Raw genomic sequence first — 24,247 nt, forward strand, 5'->3', positions numbered from 1 at the left:
ATTGTGCAACCTTTGAAAAACAGTCTAGCACTCAAAAGGTTAAAGATAGAGTTACCATATGACCCAGCAATTCTGTTTCTAGGTATATACCCCAAAGAAATGAAAATATACATCCACACAAAAGCTTGTACATGAATGTTCGTAGCAGCATTATTCCCAACAGCCAAAAAGTGGAAACAACACAAACGTTCATCAAATGAAATGAGCTATGGTATATACATACAGTGGAGTATTATTTGGCATTTAAAAGAAATGGGGTGCTGATACATGCTATAACATTGGATTATAGATGAACCTTCAAAACATGCTGAACAAAAGAAGCCAGTGGCAAAAGACCACATATTGTATGATTCCATTTATATGAAATCTCCAGAATTGGCAAATCTATAGAGACGGAGAACAGATCAGTGGTTGCCTAGGACTGGAGGGGTGAATAGGGAGAGTGAGAGGTGACTGCTCATGGGTTTGGGGTTTCTCTGGGGGATGATGAGTATGTTCTAAAATTGATTCCGTTGATAGTTGCACATACCTTGCAGTCTGCTAAAAACCATTGAATCATCCACTTTAAATCAGTGAACTATGTGCTGTATGAGATACATCTTAATAAAATCGTTACGGTAGGTAGGTAGATCGTTTCAGAAGCTTAAATGACAAAAGGAGGGCTCTTTGCAGAGCTAGATGTGAAGAGTGAGCACACAGGTACATGGCCTGGCTTGGGAGAAATCTTAGAAACAGGAGTTGAATCATTAAAAAGGGATGTGGAATGAATTCCTCTAAGGATTGGAAAGGAAGCATATAGGAGCATGTAAGAAGTAAAAGATAGATCTGATTGCCTTAGTGATTGGAAATGGTGCAGATTCTCTTTTAAGAGAATACCAGCCTATCCTCAATCAGAATTTGGTGACTCTGACCTGGACTGCTAGATGACCTGCTGTATAAGTGAATCAGTGGCAGAAGTTAATGTTTAAAATATATCTAGTTGGTATATATTTAACAAAATAAAAACATGCTATCTCTGTACCACCTTGCTTTTTAAAATTAGTTTGTATTCTCTCCGGAAAATAAGGGAAATTTTTTCAGAATGATCCAGTGTCGAGACTATTTGTCATTCTAAAGTAGAAGCATTCACCTTACCAAACTATTATCATGGAGGTGTTTCAGATGTTTTCAATTAAATATTAAAAGTGTATGAATCTGAATGTTGTAGAGATGCATAGACTGGTAGAAAGCTATTATTTTATCACTGTCAAGAAAACAGAAAAGTTGTAGGCGTTTTTCTTTAAAAAGAGGAACTGTACATGCATACAATACAATAATTATATCAGTCACAGAATCCTTAATTTTGCATTTGTTGTAATTCAGCTTTCACATAGAAAAATTGTGTGTGCATGTGTGCACACACTCAAATAAAAGAGTCCCTTCAGGGGCACTATGTTGTTATGTATCAAGATATTCTCTTTTCTACTTCTCCCCCTCCCCCATCTCCCCTCCCTCATTGTAAATTGGCTTATTAAAACTGGTTCACAAGCCTTCCTTTTTTCCCTTTGTGATTGCTTTGGTCTTGGATTTTCAGTGTAGGACTAAAAATTCAAGTCAGATTTCAGTTACTAGGATAATTTTCTTTGAATTTTAAATTTTTCTAAGTAAATGCATAGATTTTTAATGAAGCTAGTATTCAGTGGATTTGCTTTAAATTTAGCTGGAGAGTTAATTTCATGATTGATTTATTAGCCCTTTGAAAGTATAAAAAGTGGTATCTGTAGTTCATGAAGACTGAAAAACATCATCACATTTTGTTTAGCATCTTTTTAAAACCAATTAAAAGCTTTTCTAAAATGGATTGAACAGGAGAAAATAAAACATGTTCCCTAGGTCTTTATTTCAATCAAGTTTCCCTGTGTTCTGCAGGAGAAGAGATCGAGGGGGGATAGAAAAATTGAAAAGGGCTGTCCCAGCAGGGAGCCACGCCGGAGAAAAGGGCTGCTCTGAGAACTCAGCAGCAGTAGCTAAGAAAGCTCCAGCCTGCTTCATCTACATGCAGAGTCACACAAGGCATGGGGGTGCTCACCGTCACCACAGAGGTTTCACATGTGCTTCCCTGCTGATTCCTGTGAAAAGCTAACAATTGGCTTGGAGGGTAAAAGACCACTGCAGTTCACCCTCCCTGAGCTGGATGTACAATTTGTCCAGTGTTAGGAAATGTCCGGCTTAGCAGTGAGAGGCTTGAAGACACCCCTCCTTCCAGTGAGATTCCTAAAGCCGTCTCTTTTCAAGTTTTGCAGATTTATGGAAGTTGGGGGGAATGTGCTTTTCAGGATCAGGAGGATGAAAGCCTTAGTCTTCATGTCAAGGAAGAGGCAGTAGTAAAGCAGTAAGGCCAGGTAAATCTTCCTGCAAACTGCAGCACCAGTGGCTTTGTGATTTTCCTCATAGATCTCTTCTGGCACCTTCTTTTTTTTTCTTTTTGGGAGAGAGAGTGCCTGAAAAGGAACTCCTCAGCTGTAAAATGACATGACTTCCAGTTTCCTCAACAAGTGTGAGAGTAGCTAAGCCCATTAATCTGACTGCTTTAGTGTTTATCTGACACTTTTGCAAATCAGTTTGGAAGACCTCATCTGTATGTACCAGAATAACCTTATAACTTATAGAGAACCACTCCTTGTTTACATCAGGGCTTCCCAGCCTTTTTCTATATCATGGCATATAGAAAATGATAACATCTGATGATACACTTGGGTAAGTGGATGAGGCCACTCACAGCTGGCCAGAGGTGCAGCCATGGCAAGTGCCACCCAGCCTTCCCAAGTGCTGACGAGAATTGATCTCTTAGAACACTTGTAATTCATTCACTGCATACCAGCTGGAAAACTCTTTGGAAACTATAAACTTTTACAAAAGAAGATGACTCCAAATTAATAGCAGTATTACTGAAGTAGAACTCAGACCTGACCATTGTTAGAATTTTAGCTAAAAAATAAAGTTATTGAAAAAAAATTACTTCCTCACTGCTCCGGCACTAGGAATATTACCTGATAAGAAAGAAGTAGGGCTTAGAGCTGGCAAGGATGTAATGTGTGAACCAATAAGATTTAGTAAACTCCTGATGGGAACTCAGGCAGACGTATTTGTTTCTCCATGGGGTTCATTTAAGATCACCAGTCTCTAGACAAGATTGCTTTTTCTGTAATCTTTATATGACATCTCAGTGCAGTCTTACTTCAGATACGTTATTAGGAAGTCTTGGTGATATTAAGCAACTCTTCAGGCTTGGGGTTGCTTTAGCAAAATAAGCAAATAATGGAAGAGACTCCAATCACTCAGGCCTAAACATGACTATCTCTCTACCTGTTCAGAATTAACTCTGGCTAATGACTACAGCATGACTCAATAAGATATATAACCACTTCAGGAAAGAGGTTTAGTCATTTTGCCAGACACATTAATTGTAATCACTAATGTGGTGACTTTTGCATTGGACTTCTTTGTTGAAAAGCATCTGTGTGATGATTGACATGTTAGTAGCCCAGCTTTTCCATTTGTTAGGTCAGTGATGTTAGATGGCTTCTGTAGTTTATAAAATCCTCTAAAAGTATACTTTGCTTACCACATTATCTCAGAAAGTTCTATGTAAATTGAATATATGTATACATATGTATATATATGTCTGTAGAACAATTTCAAGTTCATCAAAAAACAGTGAAAGGAATTTGATGAGTCCTTATAAAACATTGCTACAAACATCTGCTAAATAAAAGCATGTTTTCAAAATAGGGTTTTTTTTGTTTTGTTTTTCAGCAGAGCACATCTAAAATACATGTTAAATAAATACATATTAAGTAATACAAAAATTATAAGATATATACATACACACACACCATTTTCAGGTAACTCTAAATATCTAAATTTTAATCATAGAAAAATGCTAATGGTGCTGAGACAACATATTCTCTCCCTGTCTTAAATATATTACCATACATGACATCAGTGTTAGAAAAGTGATTATACCATCCTAATGCTGCATGGGGCCATGAATCTAGTTATGAATACCCTTCACACAACTTACTCATTGTATTGGACTTGGAGTCAGAAAAGTTTGAGTCTTAGCACAGACATCTGACTTTATAGTCTTGAACTAGTCCCTTAATACCTTTGTGTCTATTTCTTCATCTGTAAAATGGAGATAATTCCTCCTTACCTACTGCATTGATAGCCAACTAACATAATGTAAGTTTGATATAAACCTGTGGGCTGCACAGATATAAGGTATATTGGTATATAAGGTATATTGGTATATAAGGTGTATTGGTGTATAAGTTATATATGCCTTATTGCGAAAAGCATAGAGTTACTGAGAAGTAGGAGTGTACTGTTTTCCACAGAGAATCTTATTTGTAAAGAATCAGTTTATAAAGTCCTATCCTTAAAAAAGGATGAATGTCTCTCTTGCATGATTTGAATGTTCCCAATGCTTGGAGCCTAGGGGTTGACATCTAAGATTCTGTTTCTTCCTGTTTTCTTACAGTTTCAGCGTTCTTAGGGGTTTTGTATTTTATTAAGGCTGTTGTATAGAACTAGAAATGTATTTCCCAGTTGTTATTGTTTAAGAAAAGGAGCGCCTTTAGATAGTCCACAGAACCTTTTCAGCATGTGAGATAGGAAAACTAAAGAAGGCAACTGCTGTATATAGCAAATTTCCATGGAAAGTGAGTTCAGAGGTCCAAGTTGGAATGCCCAGGTTCAACTTCTCTCATTTGCAATACTGGGAAAAGAAATAGGGACACCCTGCCTCCCTATCTCCCATTCACTGAAATTTAGAAGCTTTTGGAGTCCTAAGACAAACACTCTGGTTTGGGGATTGGAGATCCCTGTTATAAAAGAGAGAATGAAGTAGAAGCAGGAATTGTAGAGTTCAACAGTGTGAGGAGTAGAGGGGCCAGAGATTTTGGCCACTGTTGGGTCCCGAGGCCACTACCCATTACACCTGTCCTGAGCCTCCAGGGACTGGCCCCCCACTTCCTCTTTCCCTGTGGCCACCTGTTGCTTGCGACTAAAGTTCCCCCTTTTTCCTAATCTGTGGTGGAACAGAATAGCATTTCACAGCTTCTCTCCTACCTTCCTATCCCCCAAACAAATACACAGATCTTTGGAGATTCCTAGGGGTTTATACTATATGGCATAACAACTGTTGGATAAGAAGAGTCCAGAACAATCTATAAATATTCTTGATAGTTATTGGAATGTAGATGGAACAAGGCCTTGATCTTTTTCAGTCACAGCTTGGTCTGTAACCATGTTTTCCTCTTGACAATCTTACTTACCTCTCACAATGGGGAATGGCAAGAGTGCTTTTCACAAGGAAAGCTCCAGACAATCTGCTTAGACCCTCCCTTCCTTTCATTCTTACTTTCTTTCTTTCTCTTTCTCTCTTTCCTTCCCTCCCTCCCTCTCTTCCTCTTCTTCCCTCCCTGTCTCTCCCTCCCTCCCTCTCTCTCTCTTTCCAGACCTATTTAGGCTATATAGATGATAATATTTGTTGAATGGATATCTTGAAGATCGTGAATCTTAACTACACATAGAACTGGCATTGGCAGTGTAAATAAGAGCTCAGAAGGTAGAATACTTGAATTTGAATCCAGTCACTTAATTTCTGAGCCCCAGTTTTCTCATTGTAAAACAGGAACAGTAATAATATTTAACTAATATTTGGGTCGTGAGAATTAAATAAATGTTGATTATAGTCCTTTGTAAACTGCAAATGACAACTCAATTGTTAATTATTCACTTTAAAGAAAACTCTAACTCTGTCTTTCCACACACAAAAAATTTAGAAAATCAACAAAGTAACCAACCCATATCAAAGGAGCTAGGCTTCAGGTGGCTGCTGCAGAAGCCAGCCCTAGAAATGTCAGCAGGGCCAGCCCTGGAGCAGGTGGAAGAAGGGTGCAGGTTCCTCGAGTAAGGAACAGTAATGGAAGGGAGGACAGGGAGAAATACCAACCAGAGCAGGAAGATGAAAAGCTCAGCGGCCGCCCTACTAGTGACCCATTACCTCTGTAAATGGGCCAGTGTCAGAAACTGCCTGCCTGTCTTAAAGACAACTGCTCTTAGATGGTAGATTATAGGTGGATTTTTCTGTGTTATTATTAGCTCTTATATTTTATACATTTTCTACAGTAAGCATTTGTTACTTTATAATCAGGAAAAAATAGAAACTTAATGTGTGTGTATACAGTTGTTTTCATTTTTAACTCAGCAATATAACTGTCAAAATTTCAATCCTTGGCTACTAATTTGCTGCTTGACTAGCAGTAACAGTTAAATGAATGTACCTTTGTATCTACACTTGTCTGTCTGCAGTACATTTTGTTAGCCTTGTTTTTTCTTTTAAGGCTGATTGAACTTAAGGTCTGGCCTGTAAGACACCCTGTGGTCCTGAGAGTAGAAGTATGCGCCTCCTGACTCTCACAGCTGTCCTTGGACACCCACCTGGCACTCAGCTCAGTGCTGTGCTTCCAGGCTGAACTTATGATGGCTGAAAGCCAATGTGACCGAGGTTGACCAAGGTAGATGGTGACACTTATACTAAGCTTCCTGGAAGGGAGATGAAAAGTTTCTTTTCTATCCAAAAATATTTCTTTTGAAATACAAATTTGAAATATTTCTTTAGGGAATATATGCTTTCATTAGGATGTACATTTAATGAACTTTTGTTCTACACCATAGAAATAACAAAGATGAATAAGACATGGTACCTGCCCTCAAAGAGCTCATAATCCAGGACCACCTACTCAGTCGTGCAGTTTGGGCACAAGCTGTGCACAAGGTCACCTGGCAAGTGGGGGTTAACGTCCTGCCCACACTCTCTGCTCACCCTGTGAGCCTTGTTGCCCTGGTGTGGGCTGTTACCACCCACCTGAGGAGGGTTGCCACATTTAATAGACAAGAATATAGAATGATGAGTTAAATTTGAATTTCAGAAAGACACCAAATAATCTTTTAGTGTAAGTATATCCCATGCATTGTTTGGGACATACATATACTGAGGGCTTTATCTGGCAACCCTAGCCCTAAGGGAGAGGAAAAGAGGTGCCTTTTTACTCCTACTAGGTACTGGGGCTTTAGGAGATGGGGACAAGGGTGACTACATAAACCTAGATGACTGCTTCTTTTCTAATTCATCCCCCTGGGAGGGGTATTTTTCTCTCATTTATATGCAGCCTAACTGGTGTCTCTGCCACAGTCCAGTGAGGGAGGGAGATGTGTAAACACGATGATGTGTACAGTTAGGTTTTACAAGTTATGTGGGTTCCAGTGGGCTATAAAGGAAAGTATGGTCCATTTTACCGAGAAGATCTGCAGATGTTTCACAAATAGTAGTTCTTGATCCTGGTCTTGAAAAATGAGTGAAAGGGAGATTGATCAGGACCATTGTGCTGTGCTGAGGAATCCCAGCTCTGCAGCAGCGGGCAGAGGTGGTGAAGGGTATGCCTGCGCCAGAACTAGCACATTTTTATTATGTACATGCTAACTGATGCTTGGGAATTTAAGGATACGTTTGTGTACAGTTACTTATCTTAAGGGCTTCATATGGCAAATTCAGTTTCACTGGAGGGAAGAATAGGAATTCATAAGAAATCAAAGGCTTCATTTTTCCAAAATGACCGAAGCTTAACCTCTTTAAGTATCAGCCGTTGTTATACTTTAGCCTTTTTTTAAGAGGAAAGAAATGGCTGCATACATCTTTGGTGTCTAAAGCAAAGTGCCATCAGCACTGTGTTAGTGAATAAGGATCTCATCATTACAAACCATAGTCACGTGGCGATTATGTGAGAACCATTGGAAGGTGGCGGACTCGGCCCTGGTGGTCACTAAGTAGGCCCAGTGGGCTCTGTTTGTTTGAGTTGGTTGTACTTTTTCTTAATGTTTTTAATGGTTTTGCTGTCAGCTTTTACTTGCAGAATTCAAGCGAGTTGTGTCAGTCTGCCTGCCTCTGACAGTTCCCCCTCCTCTAACTTGCCGCTTCTTGTCAGCTGTGAACTAAGAAAGGCAACCTCTAGGACCCTGGAGTTGTCTGTAAAGTAAGAGTAACTAGGCTCTGATGAGAGCTGGAGGACCTTTCCTGTCAGCAGGGCCACATTGCGAACTCCGTGGGTCCCTTTCTTTGTGAAAAAAAATGTTAAACTTTTATCTTCCAACTGTTAGTATTTAAAACATTTTCCTGGACCTGAAAGTTCTTTTCTTTTTCTTCTATTTTAGAAGAAATTAGAATATTTTTGTGGGCCCTTGCCCCTGTGCCCACTGTACCTAGTGGATAAGTTGGCCCTACCTGTGAGTAAAGTCACTTGAACCTCATTTATTTTGTTTGTTCAGTTCTAGAAGTTAGAGAATTTCACGTATTTCTTGGTTCTCGGCTATGTTCTAGATAGCTAAAATTGTTCAGCAAATTGGCCTCCAGATAAATGAGGTGCTTTTACTGAGCACGTTGAATCCATGCTGTGAGAGGTTGGAGCCTAAAGGAGTAGACTGGGTTGTGTAGGGTTAAATGAGGGCAGAGTGTGGAGAGAAGGCAAGTTTTGAAATATCTTGAATATGAGATAATTGCAAACTGGTAGAAAACTCTGGAAAGTATTTTAATAAAGAGAAATGCTATGGATAAAAATCACAGAGGTAGCCATTAAATGAGAAAGAAGAAGAGAATTGACCTGATTAGAGCACAGAAGTCATTTTACGGCATCTCAAGCTAAAAGCAGAGGGAGGGAGGGAAGGTCTACTGTGGATGCCAGGTAGAGGAGTTTGGATTTGCTGATGAATCAGTGATCATCTTAGTTAAGTTTCCAATGAGAGAGCACCTCCAAAACTGTTCCTTTGGCCAATAAGAATACTGTGTCATGGTTAGTACATCTTTATTTTCTTAATTTATTTAACTTTTTCTCCTAAGAGCTCAGCAGTCATAATTTCAGGGTGATATATCTGTCTAACTCATAATTAAAAGATCAGCCATTGCTGATGTAAGTTAAAAATTACACAGATAAGAATGGACAGCAAAGCATATTGGGAATATCAGTGAGACCTGAACTCTAGTTTCAGCTCCCTCCCTGGAAGTAAAAGCTTACCCCAGTTTCTCACCTACAAAATAGCCAGGAGAGGAGAGGGAGGAGAAGAGAACTAGACAAGATTTCAGAGCTGCTCTGAGTATAAAATCTGATGATTCCATGTCTTTTTCACAAACTGGTACTAAAATATTCTTTAATATCTCAAAGTGATCTGCTCTTGCCTATAGTAATTATTTAAAATTATTTGGGATGAATTTTCTCACTTCATACTCAGTCTGCGTTATGAATTCCCTCTCCTTATTGTCCTCTGCCCTGCTTGCAGCACCAGGAGGATGGTTACAAAGACAGTAGACCAAGAATTTGCTTCAGGGTAAAATCTAATGGAGAGTTTAAATGTAGTTGTCTGCCTAGCTGTAGCATGATTTATTTGAAACATCCTTCCTTTGGCATTCAACTTAAACATTTAACTACCAAAAAAAGAAGTTACAGACATTCAAGCAAGAGAAATCAAATGCATGCAGGGTATGCAAAGAGGCCCCATTCCTCTCCTTTCACTGTCCAGGCTCTTGGTTGTTTCTAATAGCAGTCAAATTGTCCTCTTGATTTGGGGAAACCAAGAGTTGTAGGAGATGCTTAATAATACTTATCTCGCCAGCTTAAATTAATGGCTTCTCATGAGTCTCATCTTTTCTCTGTTAGAGAAGTCTGTGTTATGGATGGGTATGAATAGCTTAACTGTTGACAATCAATTGATTAGCTAAAAGAAAGCGGTACAACATCCTTTGCATCTACTTATATTGTAAATGAAGCTGATCATTCTAGATTGTTTTCTTTAAAACTTGTTGACTTGTTATTAGTATTCAACACTTGGGGCTCAGAGGTATAGACTCTGAAATGGTACTTATTTTGCTGTCGAACATTTGGTATAGTGTGCATTATTCCTGGGCCAGAAGAGAAAATGTAACAAGGAAGGTGTGATCTGCGGCCCTTGAAACCTACACTGAGATCGGCATTCATTCAACACAAACGTATTAACTAGTCACTAGGTTCAAGGCACTGTGCTAGCCCTAGATCCAACCAAACAGACACAAGTCCTGTCCTCATGAGGGAAGACCAGCAATAAACAGAATAAATAAGTAAAGACAGTAAATGAGTAAAGTATATAGTATGTTAATAGGTGATCCCTGCTGTGGGGGGAAAGAGTAGGATAGAGGGAGATGGGGAGGAGGGGGTAGGCCTTGTGGGAAAGGTGACTCTCAAGCGCAGCCCTGGCTTTGAGGCAGAGAACCACGTGGATGTATATGTAAGTGAAGAGCATTCTAGGCAGAGGGAACATGGGAGTATCTTCTGTGTGCCAGGCATGCTGTGCTGAGACCTGCAAGGAGAGATGAATAAAACATGGTCCTGCCCCCAGGGAGCTGACAGGCTAGAAACAAGATTCAGACTTGCAAACAAATGCAGTGGTAAAGTTGTACAAGCTCTACAATAGATAGAATTTTTTTTTAATCTGCTTTGAATAATAACAAACTAAGTTAAAATATGAGACATTACTCCCATTTCAAGAATGAAGGTAATGTAAGTGGGCCAACTGAAACACCTCTTACCAGAAAAGCTTCACACCCTCTGCCCTGAGCTGATGTCTCTCTCGAGTCCCTGCCTCTCACCGAGGCCCCTCACTCTCACCCGCCACCACGGCTCCTTCCGAGGGGTGTTAGATCTTTCCCTTCAGGCCTCGTCTGGGCCTTGCCTTAACCATAGTTAAGCTGAAGAATGGAGCGCTCATCTCCCCCTAACACAGAGTGAATCTTGGCCCTCTGGGAGAGTGCACTTTCTCAGCATCGTTTGTGGCCAGTGCCCTGCATTGTTGGGAAGAGAGGAATTCTCAGGTGCCCCACTGCTCACCCACCCAGCCTGTCATAGATTCCTACATCCCAGACAGAGGACGATTTTTCAGGTTCCTCTCAAGACCATCGTTCAGGCTCTCGCTTCCTCTCATTTGCCTCCTCTGACAGTGATGGCAAAGGCTTCCCTCCCCCAGGCATTCTTCACCTCCTGCTCTACTCTGACAGGTAGGTAGGATTTTTAATCCCATTTCTAAGGCTGAGGAGGAGACAGGTGCTGAGTTCACTAATCTAGCCCAAATCACCCAGCTGTGAATGCTGGAGCCTGTACTTTTTCTGTGACACCAAGCCACCTATCCATCAGGGGACTTGCCGCTCCTCCCTTGCTTTCTGCCCGCCCTGGGTTTGCCTGGAAAAGGAAAGCGTGTGTGTGCATCACTGAGGAAAAGGTGCAGGTCCTTCCTGGGCACACTCACTCTGAGACCCTTTCTCAGAGATGTCATTCTCGCAGCAGCCCTCTTGTAGGCCGCTGGACCACCTGGCATGAAGCTGCTGGGATCATCTTTCTCTTCATCACAGTTCTTCCTCCTCCAGCACCTTCTTTTAGTTTCCTGTTGCTTTTTATACTAAATCTCCTTCCTTAGTTTGGCATTCTGAGTCTTCCTTTTATTGGCTGCCTACTCCACAACTCTCTAAAAAGACTTAGTTTGCAGCCCTTAGTGCCCTGGCTCAGCTGCCTCCACCACCTACATGGGATTTAGGAGCATTGGAGACCTGTCCCTTCTCCTCCAGGGCCTCCTCTTCATCAGTGTCTCTGTGATTCTATAGGAATCTTCCCAGATGACCCCATGCCAATGAAGCTGTCCTCACATGCTGTATCCCCTCAGCCATTATTCGTTTGTGTTTGCTGGTATGTTACTTGGCTGTGGTCCCTGAATGTTTACTTGCTCTCCCCAGCTAGATTGTACTCACTTTGGAGGCACAAACCGCATCTCATAATTTCATAAATACCTAGCGTCAATTCATGTTAATGGTCTGATCAACTAATTATTTTATCTTTAACTTACCGGGCTTATAAATTCTAAATTCTGAAAAATTTCACTTTTGTTTACAAAAGCCTCAAATTCTAACAGCCAGAAAATAAAGTTTAAGGCCCCCAGCACACTCACTTCTTAATCCATTTCAGGGTTTCCAGTTGTCCACAGTTCATTCTTCTTACCAAGGGCGTATTGCCCTTGCTCGGCATTGAATGATATGGAAAGAATTGGCCTTTCTTTGCTGCATAACTGACTTTACTTTTGTTAGCAGGTTAAAATCAGTCCTTCCATTTCACTGCAGTATTATATTGGTGGCATTTTTATTTAAGAGAGAGAAAAAAAGCTTTCTTCCGCATGAACTTTTGTTACACATCAGTTTATTGGGGCCAATCAATGGGCAGGACCTATGAAAGGGTGTGGATTATCTGGTTAGTCCTTTGTGTGGCAAAAGGCTTAGATACTGCTTAGTACTTGGCTCTTTCTTCATCATGTAAAGAAGTGTTTTTTTGAAGGATCAACACCTGACTGAGCCCTGCCTTTTTCATGGTAATGTTTTCACCTGAGTTGCTTCTTATGGAACTAAGAATTAGTTAACTAATACTTATTTAACCTTGGAACAATGTTTATCGTAATGGGATTGGCAGATAGTCATTTTATTTAGGCCTTTTCTTTAGAAAATCTCAGTGAAGAGTATGCTGAGAACATTTTTTTCCAAGTAAGTTACCGCTCTGCTTTTTTTCTTTCCATCAAGGGGCATGTTTTGGGGCTATAGACTCAGACTAGAAACCACACATTAACAAGTTGGATTTCTCTTTTGGGCTAAGCTCTACTTTTATTTTTAAAGCTGACCTTCTCATTTCATGCTGCTGGCAATCTTTTCTCCAAAATGTTCTCCCATGTGATTTATGATATTAATATACTCAGAGCTGGTTTTTCATGATAAAGCTTCCTCATGAGTATTACCACTAATTAATATACAGAATGACCCAGCACAATTTAATTATTTAGTAATGTTTTTCAGTGTTTTTTTAAAGATGATGCTTACAAGTCAAGGCCTGAACTTGCCTTGGTCATGACCTCTTTGCAGTGTTTGCAGTCTTGTTAAACAAGAAGAAAAGCAAAACATAAATTAGCGTCTCCATTGTAAGTTGCTCTACATTTCCCAGTCTTTCAACACTCTGAAGAGCATAGTCACTGGTAACGTAAGACAAAGTTTCACTAGGAAAATGGCAATTCCAGCTTTCTGGAATGGGTAAGAAGCCATCCTGCTAGGGCCAATGTTGTCCTCTGTAAGAGAGGAGCTAGATGAGGGGGGTTCAGTTATGAACTATGGAACATTAACAGCTTAAGGAAAAAAGCAAAGTAACAGTTATCTTTAATTGTAATGAAGATGTACCAGCCTGTGTGGCTTTTGGCATCTGTGAGTCTTCAGGAATATGTTCCTAAGTTTACAACCAGAATTTAATGTTGAAAAATAGTTTGAGTGTAAAAGCACCACGTTCCTGTTACTTAATAAAAGTCTCTATGTCTTCATGTGTTCATATTTACCCCAACACCCCAGTTTTTGTTTTTTTGGTTTTGTTATTTTGCCTTTGGATCTATCTATTTCTGCTCCTTGTGGCTTGGAATGTCTTTCCCCTTCATCTCCTAATCAACCCACTCAGTCCTTAAGACTCAGTTCATATATTGTCTCCTCCGGAGAAAAAGGAGATATTTCTCTGCCACACGTTTCTTCCCGCTACCATGACATCCTATGTGCAATACCTTTCCATATTGTATTATAATTATCTCTTTTGTATCTGTCACTCAGTATATACAAGGTCTATTCTGTGTTCATCCAGGAGCTTGGTAAAAGTCTGTTGACAGCGTGTTTGATTTTTAGCTAGTTGATTTCTTGAATAATAACGATGATTACCCTTTAATCTGTATACTTCATAGATATACTTCTCTCTCCCAGTCTTCGCACAGGCATTTGATATGCCAATTACTAATTATACCAAAAAGCCTCACCTTTGTTTCTTTGGTCGGCCTTTGCTTATGTTGGTGCGTCATCCATTCTTGGCACCGTAGATGGACAAAAACAATCGGTGAGACTGAGAAAGGCTAGCGTGCCTTATTAGCAGTAGTGGTTTCACATTTACAAAGCCCAAATTGAAATTGTTTTGGCATCTGATCTTCAATTTCTTAAAGTCTTTTCCTACATTTAATTTAATTTTCACATAGTAATCTTTTAATTTTCTCATTTATTTTAGTGCCCTGAGTTTCTAAGGTCTGCGAATAGGTTTAATGATTGTATTAAAGGCTTATCTGTGGAATGAGTGTGTATCATAAATCTAGTGACATAGTTTAAAATCCATTCCTCTTCCATTTTCCAAGTAAACATTTTTAAAATGTGTTTTTCTTCGTGAAAAAAGGCAGTATACAATTTTGGATCCTGGATCTCGTTTCCATTCCTGGCTCCATCATGTATTAGTTATTAGACCTTGAACAAATCAGTTAAATCTACAAGACTCAATAGCTTCATCAGTAAAGCAGAGATAATACTGATACGTAATTCTTAGGATTATAGTGGACACTGAATGAGAGATTGATCTAAAGAGGTGCCATATTGCAAACGGGAGTAAATGGAAGTCTCCATATTGAGTGGTGAGGTACCCAGACCCCTTCCCACATCAACTCCCATATAGTGTGTTAGAAACTAGGCTGGATAGCCCTCAGGAAGGAGACTGGAAGATTCTCCAGGGGAAATGTACACATCCTGACCTTTGAGGGACCCCCAGTAATCAGCCAAGTCTTATCCTATCATGAAACCCTCAGACTCAGAGCTTCCAAGTCATTAGTTTAACTCTTAAATATAAATAGTCATCCAACAATCACCAGACACTTGAAGAAAACCACCAGTGAACAAATAAGAAAAAGAAAAAAATGGAACTCAGAGGAAGCAAAGCAGAGAAAAAGAAAACATTTTAAAAAATATGTAGTATCCACAGAGATCAAAAATAAGGTAGTATTCATGATATATAATAGGATGTAATTGTTTTTTATCTATCTATCTATCTATCTATCTATCTATCTATCTATCTATCTATCTATCTGGTTTCGCCAGGTCTTAGTTGTGGCAGGCGGGCTCCTTTGTTGCGGCAGGAGGGCTCCTTTATTTGTGGCTTGCCTGCTTCTTAGTTGCAGCTCACTAGCTCCTTAGTTGTGGCCCGTGAGCTCTTAGTTGTGGTGTGCATGTGGGATCTAATTCCCTGACCAGGGCTCGAACCTGGGCCTCCTGCATTGGGAGCTTGGAGTCTTATCCACTGTGCCACCAGGGAAGTCCCCAATAGGATGTAATTTAAAAAAAAAGAACAAAAGAAGCATTCGGTAAACAAGAAAGAGTGACTTATCTCAAGGTTCATAACTTGTAGAATATAGGGATAAGGAAAAGTTTCTTTTAAAATTATATTTTTTTAAAAGTTAGAGACAGTGAGCCAGAAAGTCAGAATGGGGTCATTCTCCCGGTCAGCAGCACCGAAAATTAAAAGACAATAGAACAATGCCTTGAAAATTCTTAGGGGAAAATTATTTTTAACCTTGTTCTCAAGTATAAAGTGTACAATATTAAGGGTGGAATAAAGGCATTTCCAGGTTTTAAAATTTTTACTTCCCATACACCCTTTCTTAGGAAACTTGAAGCATATATACCATGGAAGAGAGGAAATAAATGGGAAAGAAAAAAAAAAAGGAAGGCTAGGAGACAGGGGATCTAACAGAGGAGAGGAAATTTCTAGAGCCACAGCTGTGCATCAGGCCTAGAGAACAATCAGTTCAGATTGAGCTCTGAGAACAGAGGACTCCAGGAGGGGAATGTCTTCGAGAAAAAACATGCAAAACTTTAAAATTCCCTAACATGTTTGAACATATTGGCATGATAGTCGTGGCTATATTTGTTTGGGGATGAACTTGTGGTAAGTACCTGATAAACTTAGCAAAGGGGGGAAATGGCAGTTATTAACTGTAGTAAAAACAAAACGTTGCCCAAGAAAGGAAATTTAATAGGACACTACATGGCTCAGCCACAAATCATATTTATAAAATCATAATAAATACTGAATATAGATTTAACCAAAGACTGTAAAATAACTATATTGGAAGGATGAGATAAAGGACATATTGGGAGTGGAGGGATAATGCAAAATTAATACTAAATCTCCATCATCCATAATAGGAATTCAGGAAATAATATTTAAAGCTGAAAAGAAAAATCTAAAAATAATAGTGTACCATTGGTATTTAAAGATAAAGAAGTAAATACAAGAAGAAAAACTAAGAGAGTAGATAATGGTTGCTTCTGGAGGGAAGGAATCAGGAATCGTGGCCTAAATAAGCCTGGTATAGTTTTTAAACATTCCTTGATTATTTTGGGGTTAAAAATTAAAATGAAATTAAAAATATTAAATGAGACCATTATGTAAAGCATTTAGCACTATGCCTTTCACAGTTAACTGCTGCATAAATGTGAACTATTATTATTACCCTACCTCTCCTAAAAAACATAACAAAGCCTTGCCAGGTAGGTGGCATGGACTTTCCATTCATTCATTTCATTTTTTTTCCCAACCATACATATATTGATACTATGTTGGATGTGAGAAATGAGTTACAAGCATATATGAAGGTATCTTTCTATTTGGTTTGTGTATCTTCCTGATGTACTGGCCCATGATGTTATTGATGTGGATGAGGAGAAAGAGCAGTTGCCTCTTTCTGAACCACCTGCTGAAGAAGGTGTTGCTCTTTCATAATCATGTCGTTGATATATTTTTTTAAGATTTTCAAGGGACTTGAAACCACTTAACCAGTGGTTAAGATTCCACATTTCCACTGCAGGTCAGGGAACTAAGATCCCACATGCCGTGCAGCATGGCCAAAAAAAGAAGAAAAAAAAGATTTTCAAGAGGACAGTTCTGAATCTTTTTCCTTCTCTTTTGCCTAATCATTTGCATTCCTGCAATTAAATAAATGGATATTGTTCAGGCTTACTCTAGTTTCCTAATCAGTCTTTTCCTATGTGTTTTAACACATTTTCTCCCTGCGCTCAGGGCCGCAAGCTTCTTATCATTGGGACCACGAGCCGCAAAGATGTCCTCCAGGAGATGGAAATGCTTAACGCCTTCAGCACCACCATCCACGTGCCCAACATTGCCACAGGAGAGCAGCTGCTCGAGGCTTTGGAGGTGAGAATGAGTCAGTGGAGTGCACACGGTTGAAAGAAAGGAGCCGAGGCCGGAATTAACGCTAAGCGTGCCCCAGACATCACACTGGGTGTTTAGTTTCCATGTTAACCTAGAACACGGGACCTGGGATACACCTCCAGTCGTTTTCAGGAATTAGAGGAAGAAGAGGTAAATAGAAGTGAGAGTGAGGTGATTCTTCATTCCTCGGTAGAAGCAGCATACAAACTGCCAGGAATGAATTACTTTTTGCCCAGCATGACTAATGCACGTAGGTTACGTGGACCGAAAACTTGGAATGGGGAGAGGGGAGTAAAATAATCAATATATAGAAAATCCAGTTATTCATGGTAGCTTTCAGCCCATTTGCTTGCATGTCATAAATTGGAGCAATGGTTAAAGGCTTAGAAATTTGAAAAAAGCTATAGAAGTAAAGGGAACCCCTTTATTAACAAGTTCATAATATGGAAATGTTTTCTTACTCTTTTTTGAGGATGACATAGTCTTTAATTTAAAAAAAGTATATATATCCTTTATTAAGCTTTTGGTTATTATCAGTGTGCACAAATGACTTGATAAGCTGTTAGAAAATATTATCTGGTGACTTGTTCAGCAGTGGTGGAGTCAGGAAGTCAGGAAGGCTTCTTAGACCCTCAAGACCCACACAGTCGGGGCGGTTCACACTCCCAGTAAGATAGGAACTCTCTGGGTGATAGATGTTCGCAGCTTACCTGTCGGAGCGGTTCACACTCCCAGTAAGATAGGAACTCTCTGGGTGGTACATGTTCACAGCTCAGCTGTCGGAGTGGTTCACACTCCCAGTAAGATAGGAACTCTCTGGGTGATAGATGTTCGCAGCTTACCTGTCGGAGCGGTTTTTGTGCTGGGGTTGAGTAAGAGAATTAAATTTAGCCTGCTTTGACACATACAGATTATTCCTAGAAAGGAATGTTAAAAATTTTAACTGATATTTATTGTGGATTAGAGCTGTTTTTCCCCCAGCAAATATATCTCTAAATTATAATGAAGGTCCATAAGAAAACAGGGTTTAGGACACCAGTTTTCATTTTCATAGTTGCACCTAATGGATTTCAGGAAATCAGGTTGGATTTTAAAATATGAGAGAATTCCTCAGCTTGAACCAGTCAAATAGTTCTTATCACTGTTCTTTTATGGGTAAATGTGGGAATTAACTAATGTTGTTGATGCACTTATAAAAGTGTGTTCATTATTTTTATTGTTTTTGTAGCTATTGGGCAACTTCAAGGATAAAGAACGCACCACAATTGCACAGCAAGTCAAAGGGAGGACGGTCTGGATAGGAATCAAGAAGTTACTAATGTTGATCGAGATGTCCCTGCAGGTGAGGTGCTTCCTTCTCCATGTGGTTCAGACATAGAAGCTTCACTGCATATCCCAAGAGGTTTATCACTTCGTCCCGTGAAGGTTTTCAGTTATAATTCTCTTATATTATTTCCAGAATCAGGTTGATGTTCGTAGCCTGCTTCTGAGATCAAACAGTAACTTATTGGTACTTTTCTTTCCTACTTCTTAAAGTTCAGAAATAGAAGAAAAGATTATGAAGTTACTTTAAGTTTTAATTTAGGGAGCCACTGGGTCTTAGAACTAGAAAGGAGTTAAAGAAACAATTGTTTCATTTTAGAGGTGAGGGTCCTGAGTGTCCCACCAGTTGTCAGTGAGCTATCCAAGGTCACAGCCAGTTATTGACAGGGGGCAGGGATAGCGTGGTCCATCAGAGGTCCGGAAGCGACGCACAGACACCAAAAGGGGCCTGGGAGACTGTTTCAAGGGACAAGGTACTTGAGTGTACAGATTAGACTTCGGCTGTGTATATTCTCCCCTGGCAGGGCTCCTAGAAATTTCATGGAAACTACTATGGGGTTGAAGCGTCCAGGATCACATAGAAAACTAAGCCCCAGGCTACTGCCTGGGCAAAAACAGATGAAACTTCTTTGGGACTTTCTCACGTCTACTGGCAGCTTACCTTTCTTCTTTTTGTAGCTCCACCCCTCTGTGTGCACATCCTGTGTCTTTTTGTCCTTATCTGGCATACTAGTTAGTTAATAAATGTATCTCTTCCAAGCTCTGTGCGTTCAGGGACCTTGGCTCTCACTCACTGTTAAATCCACTGCCCCTGGAACGGAACTGGACACGTAATCGGGCACTCAGTAAATTTGTGTTGAATGAATCTCTCCTGGGTCCTAGGTGGACAGGCTGGCTGCTTTCTGAGCGTCATGTATTGTGCTCAGTCCTGCTATTCCAGCAGTGTGAGCTGTGGGTGGCAGAGGTGAAATTCCAGTTTCACTTACTTCCGAAATAGGCTCTTGAACCGATAACAAATTGGAATCACGAAGTGAATGCTTTTTAATCTTTGCTGGTAAATTTATTTTAAAATAAAATCATGGCTTTCAGAAGCCTAAAGTTTAATTCACTGAACTTTCAGCTGGACTATTTTTAAGCCAATTTATTTATTTTTCATTATGAGCAGTAAATTAAAGCTATAGACAAATCACTTTGCTTAGGATTATTCTTGGTAAAGGTGCACATACATTGGCTCTTTCCTTGGCTTGGAAAAGATAAATCTGTCAGGTAGTCAGCTCTACACTTCATTTTTTGAGTTTCAGCACAATTTTTTTTTCAATAATTGCATAGAAGAAACTGTGTGGGTTTTTCTTCCCAATCCCTACCCCTTCCTCTTCCTTTGATGCCCGCAGGTCAGTGATCAAGTTAATGCCTCCTCTGTATGTGGGGTGGAAAGTGAGAGTGGGGCACTCAGGCCTAATTTTCAGCGACTGACACTTCATAGGCCTGTGAGTCTGAACCCCTTCACGTCAAATGGATTTCGTGCAGCTGAGTGAATTCTCTTTAGATCTGCCTTAGAGAGCCCGAGCCTAAGTGAAGAGGCATGTAGTTTAGCAAAATATAAGTCATGTTACCTCTCTGTTCACTATACACAATTCTGTTAAAACTTGCATAGTCCCGAGGATCTGCTCTGACTGGATGTCACCTGAGGGAATAAAGTCATTTATCTAGATTACTTTTTTCCTCCCTTTCTCTTGACTTTTAATTCCATGGCTACAGGCAAGTCAGTAAGTCGTTGCTCACACATATTAAATATATTTAATGGGCAAAGACTTGCAAGTACTGACTACAGCAGAGCTCCAGCCAGTTCCTTTTTTTTTTTTTTTTTTTTTTTAAAGAACTTGACAATTGATTCATATGTAATTCTATTCCCAAAGAGGAAAAATGTTTCTCTTGTTAACTATTCACACTTTTTGTTAGTCCTTTGTAGTCTGACCTCTTAACTTTGATATGTTTGAAACTTCTGTTGGATGTTTTTCTGGGAGAGAAGAGAAGAAAACTTAAAAAAAAATTTTTTTTAAAAGTGGCTGGAGGGGGAATCCAATTGCACATTTACCCACAGCTGCACAGAGCATTTGAAAGCTATTCCTGGAGGGCAGGGAGTTCCCTCTTGGGAAACAGACTCCTGCCCTGGAACATTTTTTAAAAGTTAGGTGTGTTTCTTACAATAAAAATTCATCGTAAGGAATTAAAGATGTTTTTAATGATCGTTTTTTAGATAACTTCACATCTCTGGTGGACCAATGAGCATAAAATATAATTAAACAAATTAGTAGAAATATGAACATGAAATGAAAACGAGTAGGGATAATTAATAACAACCTGAACCTACAGCCTGAGCCAGAACTAACCCCCCCCCCCCCCCCCCCACCGATCGTTTTTTAGACTCACAATGCTGTCTGTCCTCAGTCACAGGGGCCCTGGATCATCCAGAGAGCATGTCATGGAAATCAGCCCCACTGTTCTTTTTTTTAGTTTCAGCACAATTTTTTTTCCATTAATTGCAAAGAAGAAACTATGCAAGGCAGAGCAAGGCTAAGAAAAGCTCGTGTCCATCATATACAGTCAATAAGCTATTTTTTAGTTGCTGAATCAACACCAGTTGGTTTCTTCAGTTTGGGTCTCACTTTTATGCCTTAGATGAACCCTATGAATTGGATGCCATTTGCACCCCATGAATGGCCAGCCCTGGTCTCATACTTGGTGCCTCTCAGAGCTGCCTTCCCACCCGCTAGCTAAGGGAGTGCTCGACTGTGGTGCCTGCGGGTGACCAGCTGGGTCATTTGGAACCTCGTGCATGGCGAGTCTCTGAGCTGAGAATCCCATTCACTTCCCTTGAGTGACAGTCTGCTTTGCTGTGTATCAGAATACTGGTCAAGGAGCAGGTAGCACATTTCTGTGACTCAGCAGAGCACTAAGGAAGTATAAAACCGAACATTTTCTTGGCACGAAGCAAGTGCATTGTTATTAGAAGGCACCACTAACCTGTCTTCTTTATTTCTGATGCATTTAGATGGATCCTGAATACCGTGTGAGGAAATTCTTGGCCCTCCTAAGAGAAGAAGGAGCGTAAGTACTTAGGACACTTCAGACTGCCAGCCGGACTTCCCACTCTTTGAAATCCATGTGCCTATTCTGAGAGTTGCTGTACCGTGCATGTGAATTTGAATTCTCAACCTCTCTTGGACAACTTTGTTTCCATTTATTAGAATTCTTCGCTGTGTTGTAGGTCTAGGAGACCAAGCAAGGAAATGGGTTGTACTGTTGGTTTGCTCTCCCTGTCCTGCTTCGCAAAACTTCCTTGTCACAAGGCAGGAAAAAGCTCAATGGTACATATTTATTGGAACCTGCTTGTAAATGCATGGAGCGTAACCATTTTCTTCTGTGAAATGCCTGTCTGATAGCACATGCATAGTGCAAATGTGGAAAACCACTAAGAAGCTTTCAGTGTGGTTTTGTGATGACAGCTTTTTGCAGACCCTCATCTGTTTTTTGTATTTTGGATATTTCATTTTCAGTAGCCCCCACGACTTTGAACTATTTTCGGACACAAAGTGACCAAGGAAAGTGACCAAAGTGAAGATGGCCTGGGATCTTCCCTCAGCTTACTCAAGATACTGGACAAAGTGAAATGTTCCCTGCCTTCAACACGTGCTCTCTCTGCATGATTAATGCAATGAAACTCCCTTCCTTGTGCTTATTGAGATATTCTGTCTTGTGGAAGGTATAAATTTGCTTTAGAATGCTGTGCTCACCTTTCCATGCAAGCTGATTCCCTCTTGCTCAGTCTTTAAATGTGGGAAACATACTGTACTTGTGAACACTACACATTCTAAACTCCCTACCACCACCACCATCCCCCCCAAAATTCTCAATAAACGTAATCATGCTGCCAAATAACAGCTGGTCTAGTAGAAGGAAGGCTTTCTACGTGTAAACCAGGAGCAGTGAATAGAGCTATGGGTGCAAAGGGATTACCTTGTAACTTCCCTGTCCTAACACTAAAGGTTATTTGGGTAAAGGTTCTCCCAGAAGGCTGGTTGTCTTTGCCTGAAGAAACAAGGCTTTGAATTTCTAAGATGCTGTTCTCAGTCATTTTCAGAGATGTTTCCAAGTTGCAATCAGGAGATCTTTCTTAATAGAAAGTCAGATTATTACCACGTTGGCTGTGACATTTCCTTAATGTAAGTAATTTGCTCTGTGGTACGAGATATGCTAATCATTACCACTTGGTAGATGCTGTTAACAGCTTGTGAGAGATGTGTATGGAAAAAGCACACACCCTCTAAACAGAAAGTAGTCATTAAAGTAATGTACAACCCTCTCAGCACTCATTAGTGTCCAACTCTAAATGGGTCAATCCCTTAGTATAATATTAAAGGCTTATTTAGTATCATCACTTTTCTTTTTTCCTTAGCTTAATGACTTACTTAGAATGTATCCTTCATTTTCTGTACTGCCTAGCATCTAAATGAAACACTATTTTCCAGAAAAAATAAACCACTTTCTAGCCCTCTCCCCTCAGCCCTTTAACATCCATACCAGTACACTGAAGACATTTCCTTTCCCCTCTACACACTTCTTCCAAAGGGAAGGAGAACGGTGGTTTAAGCTGAGTGCAAAGAAATTTAATCAGGTCATCATGTTTGGTGAGGAGACTTGTGGAACATGCCACTCTCTCCTTGTTGCTGCTTAAACTTCGAGGACAAGCAATCAGGAGCCATCCGAGGGTATTTAACGCCACCAGTAAGGCTTGTCACCATAGTGGTACTTGGGTGTCACCACAGTGGTACCTGGGGGTAGCTGTGTCATCTGTCCCCATGGTAGAAGGTAAATTAGCTGCAGATCTTGCTCTCTGTATATTTTTGGTACACTTGTATGTCACATCTACTTTCTTTCGGGTTTTCATCCCTAGCTTATTTTGTGGCTTTTTTTTTTTTTTTTTAAGTGGATTATATTGTGAAATTCTGTGATTTCCAGTGGCCAGTATCTGGGATTCCCTTATCTGTTTCAGATCTTGCCTCTTCTTTCTCTTCCCATGAAAGTAGCACACATTGTATTAACTTATGTCTCTTGTTAAATAAGGTTAATGTCTTTGTGTTTTGTCCAAAACTATATTGAAAAAATATAAATATTATATTGTTTAATGCAAATGAAGGAATGCAATAAAGAGTACATATACTTGAAAACATTCTGTAGACCAATATTTTGTGCAAAGCAACATATTTAACTGATATGAGTGTATGAAGAAGGGGCTCAGAAAAGCCCCTGCTTGTTTTAACTAGTGTAAGAAGATGGATGATTTTTATTTTAAAATCTCTGATTTTGATTATTTAGAAAATAGTTAATTTAAAATACAGACCGATAGCATATTTTATAAAGTTAGTGCACAACAAGAATCTTTATACCTCTTTTACTTATTTTCCCTTATTGAAAAACTGAAGTGTACCAAAGCCATTGGCAAGTTAGTAGTAAACCAGAAAGGGAAATTGTTTCTCAAGTAGAATTACCCCTTCCTATGACACATACAGATCAGACTCCAACACTCTCGTGAGATTTCCTCACGTGGTTCGTTCTGGTATTCTTCATCCATTTTGCATGTTTTTGAGCTATCAGATCTTTTAGCCTAAATCCTGATCCTTAGAGGTGGCTCAGGTTAGGACTAAAAGCCACAAGGCTTGTGGGGAGAGGTCAACCTCAGAACTTTTCCCCAA

At 39.8% G+C, this 24,247-nt stretch overlaps 1 protein-coding gene across 2 annotated transcripts in view; it reads left to right on the top strand.

Moving 5' to 3' along the window:
• NSF (N-ethylmaleimide sensitive factor, vesicle fusing ATPase) overlaps positions 1-23,724 on the top strand; it is a 143,118-nt gene extending 119,394 nt beyond the window's left edge. For both annotated transcript variants that reach the window (XM_057715741.1, XM_057715742.1), the window contains exons 18-21: positions 17,019-17,153; positions 18,400-18,513; positions 21,547-21,602; positions 22,052-23,724. In XM_057715741.1, coding sequence (XP_057571724.1) covers positions 17,019-17,153; positions 18,400-18,513; positions 21,547-21,602; positions 22,052-22,091 — 345 coding nt within the window. In that variant the 3' untranslated portion in view covers positions 22,092-23,724. The remainder of the gene's footprint in view (positions 1-17,018; positions 17,154-18,399; positions 18,514-21,546; positions 21,603-22,051) is intronic.
• Positions 23,725-24,247: the final 523 nt, after the last annotated feature.

The sequence above is a fragment of the Hippopotamus amphibius genome, chromosome 17 (assembly GCF_030028045.1).
Source record: "Hippopotamus amphibius kiboko isolate mHipAmp2 chromosome 17, mHipAmp2.hap2, whole genome shotgun sequence".
NCBI classification, from domain to species: Eukaryota; Metazoa; Chordata; class Mammalia; order Artiodactyla; family Hippopotamidae; genus Hippopotamus; species Hippopotamus amphibius.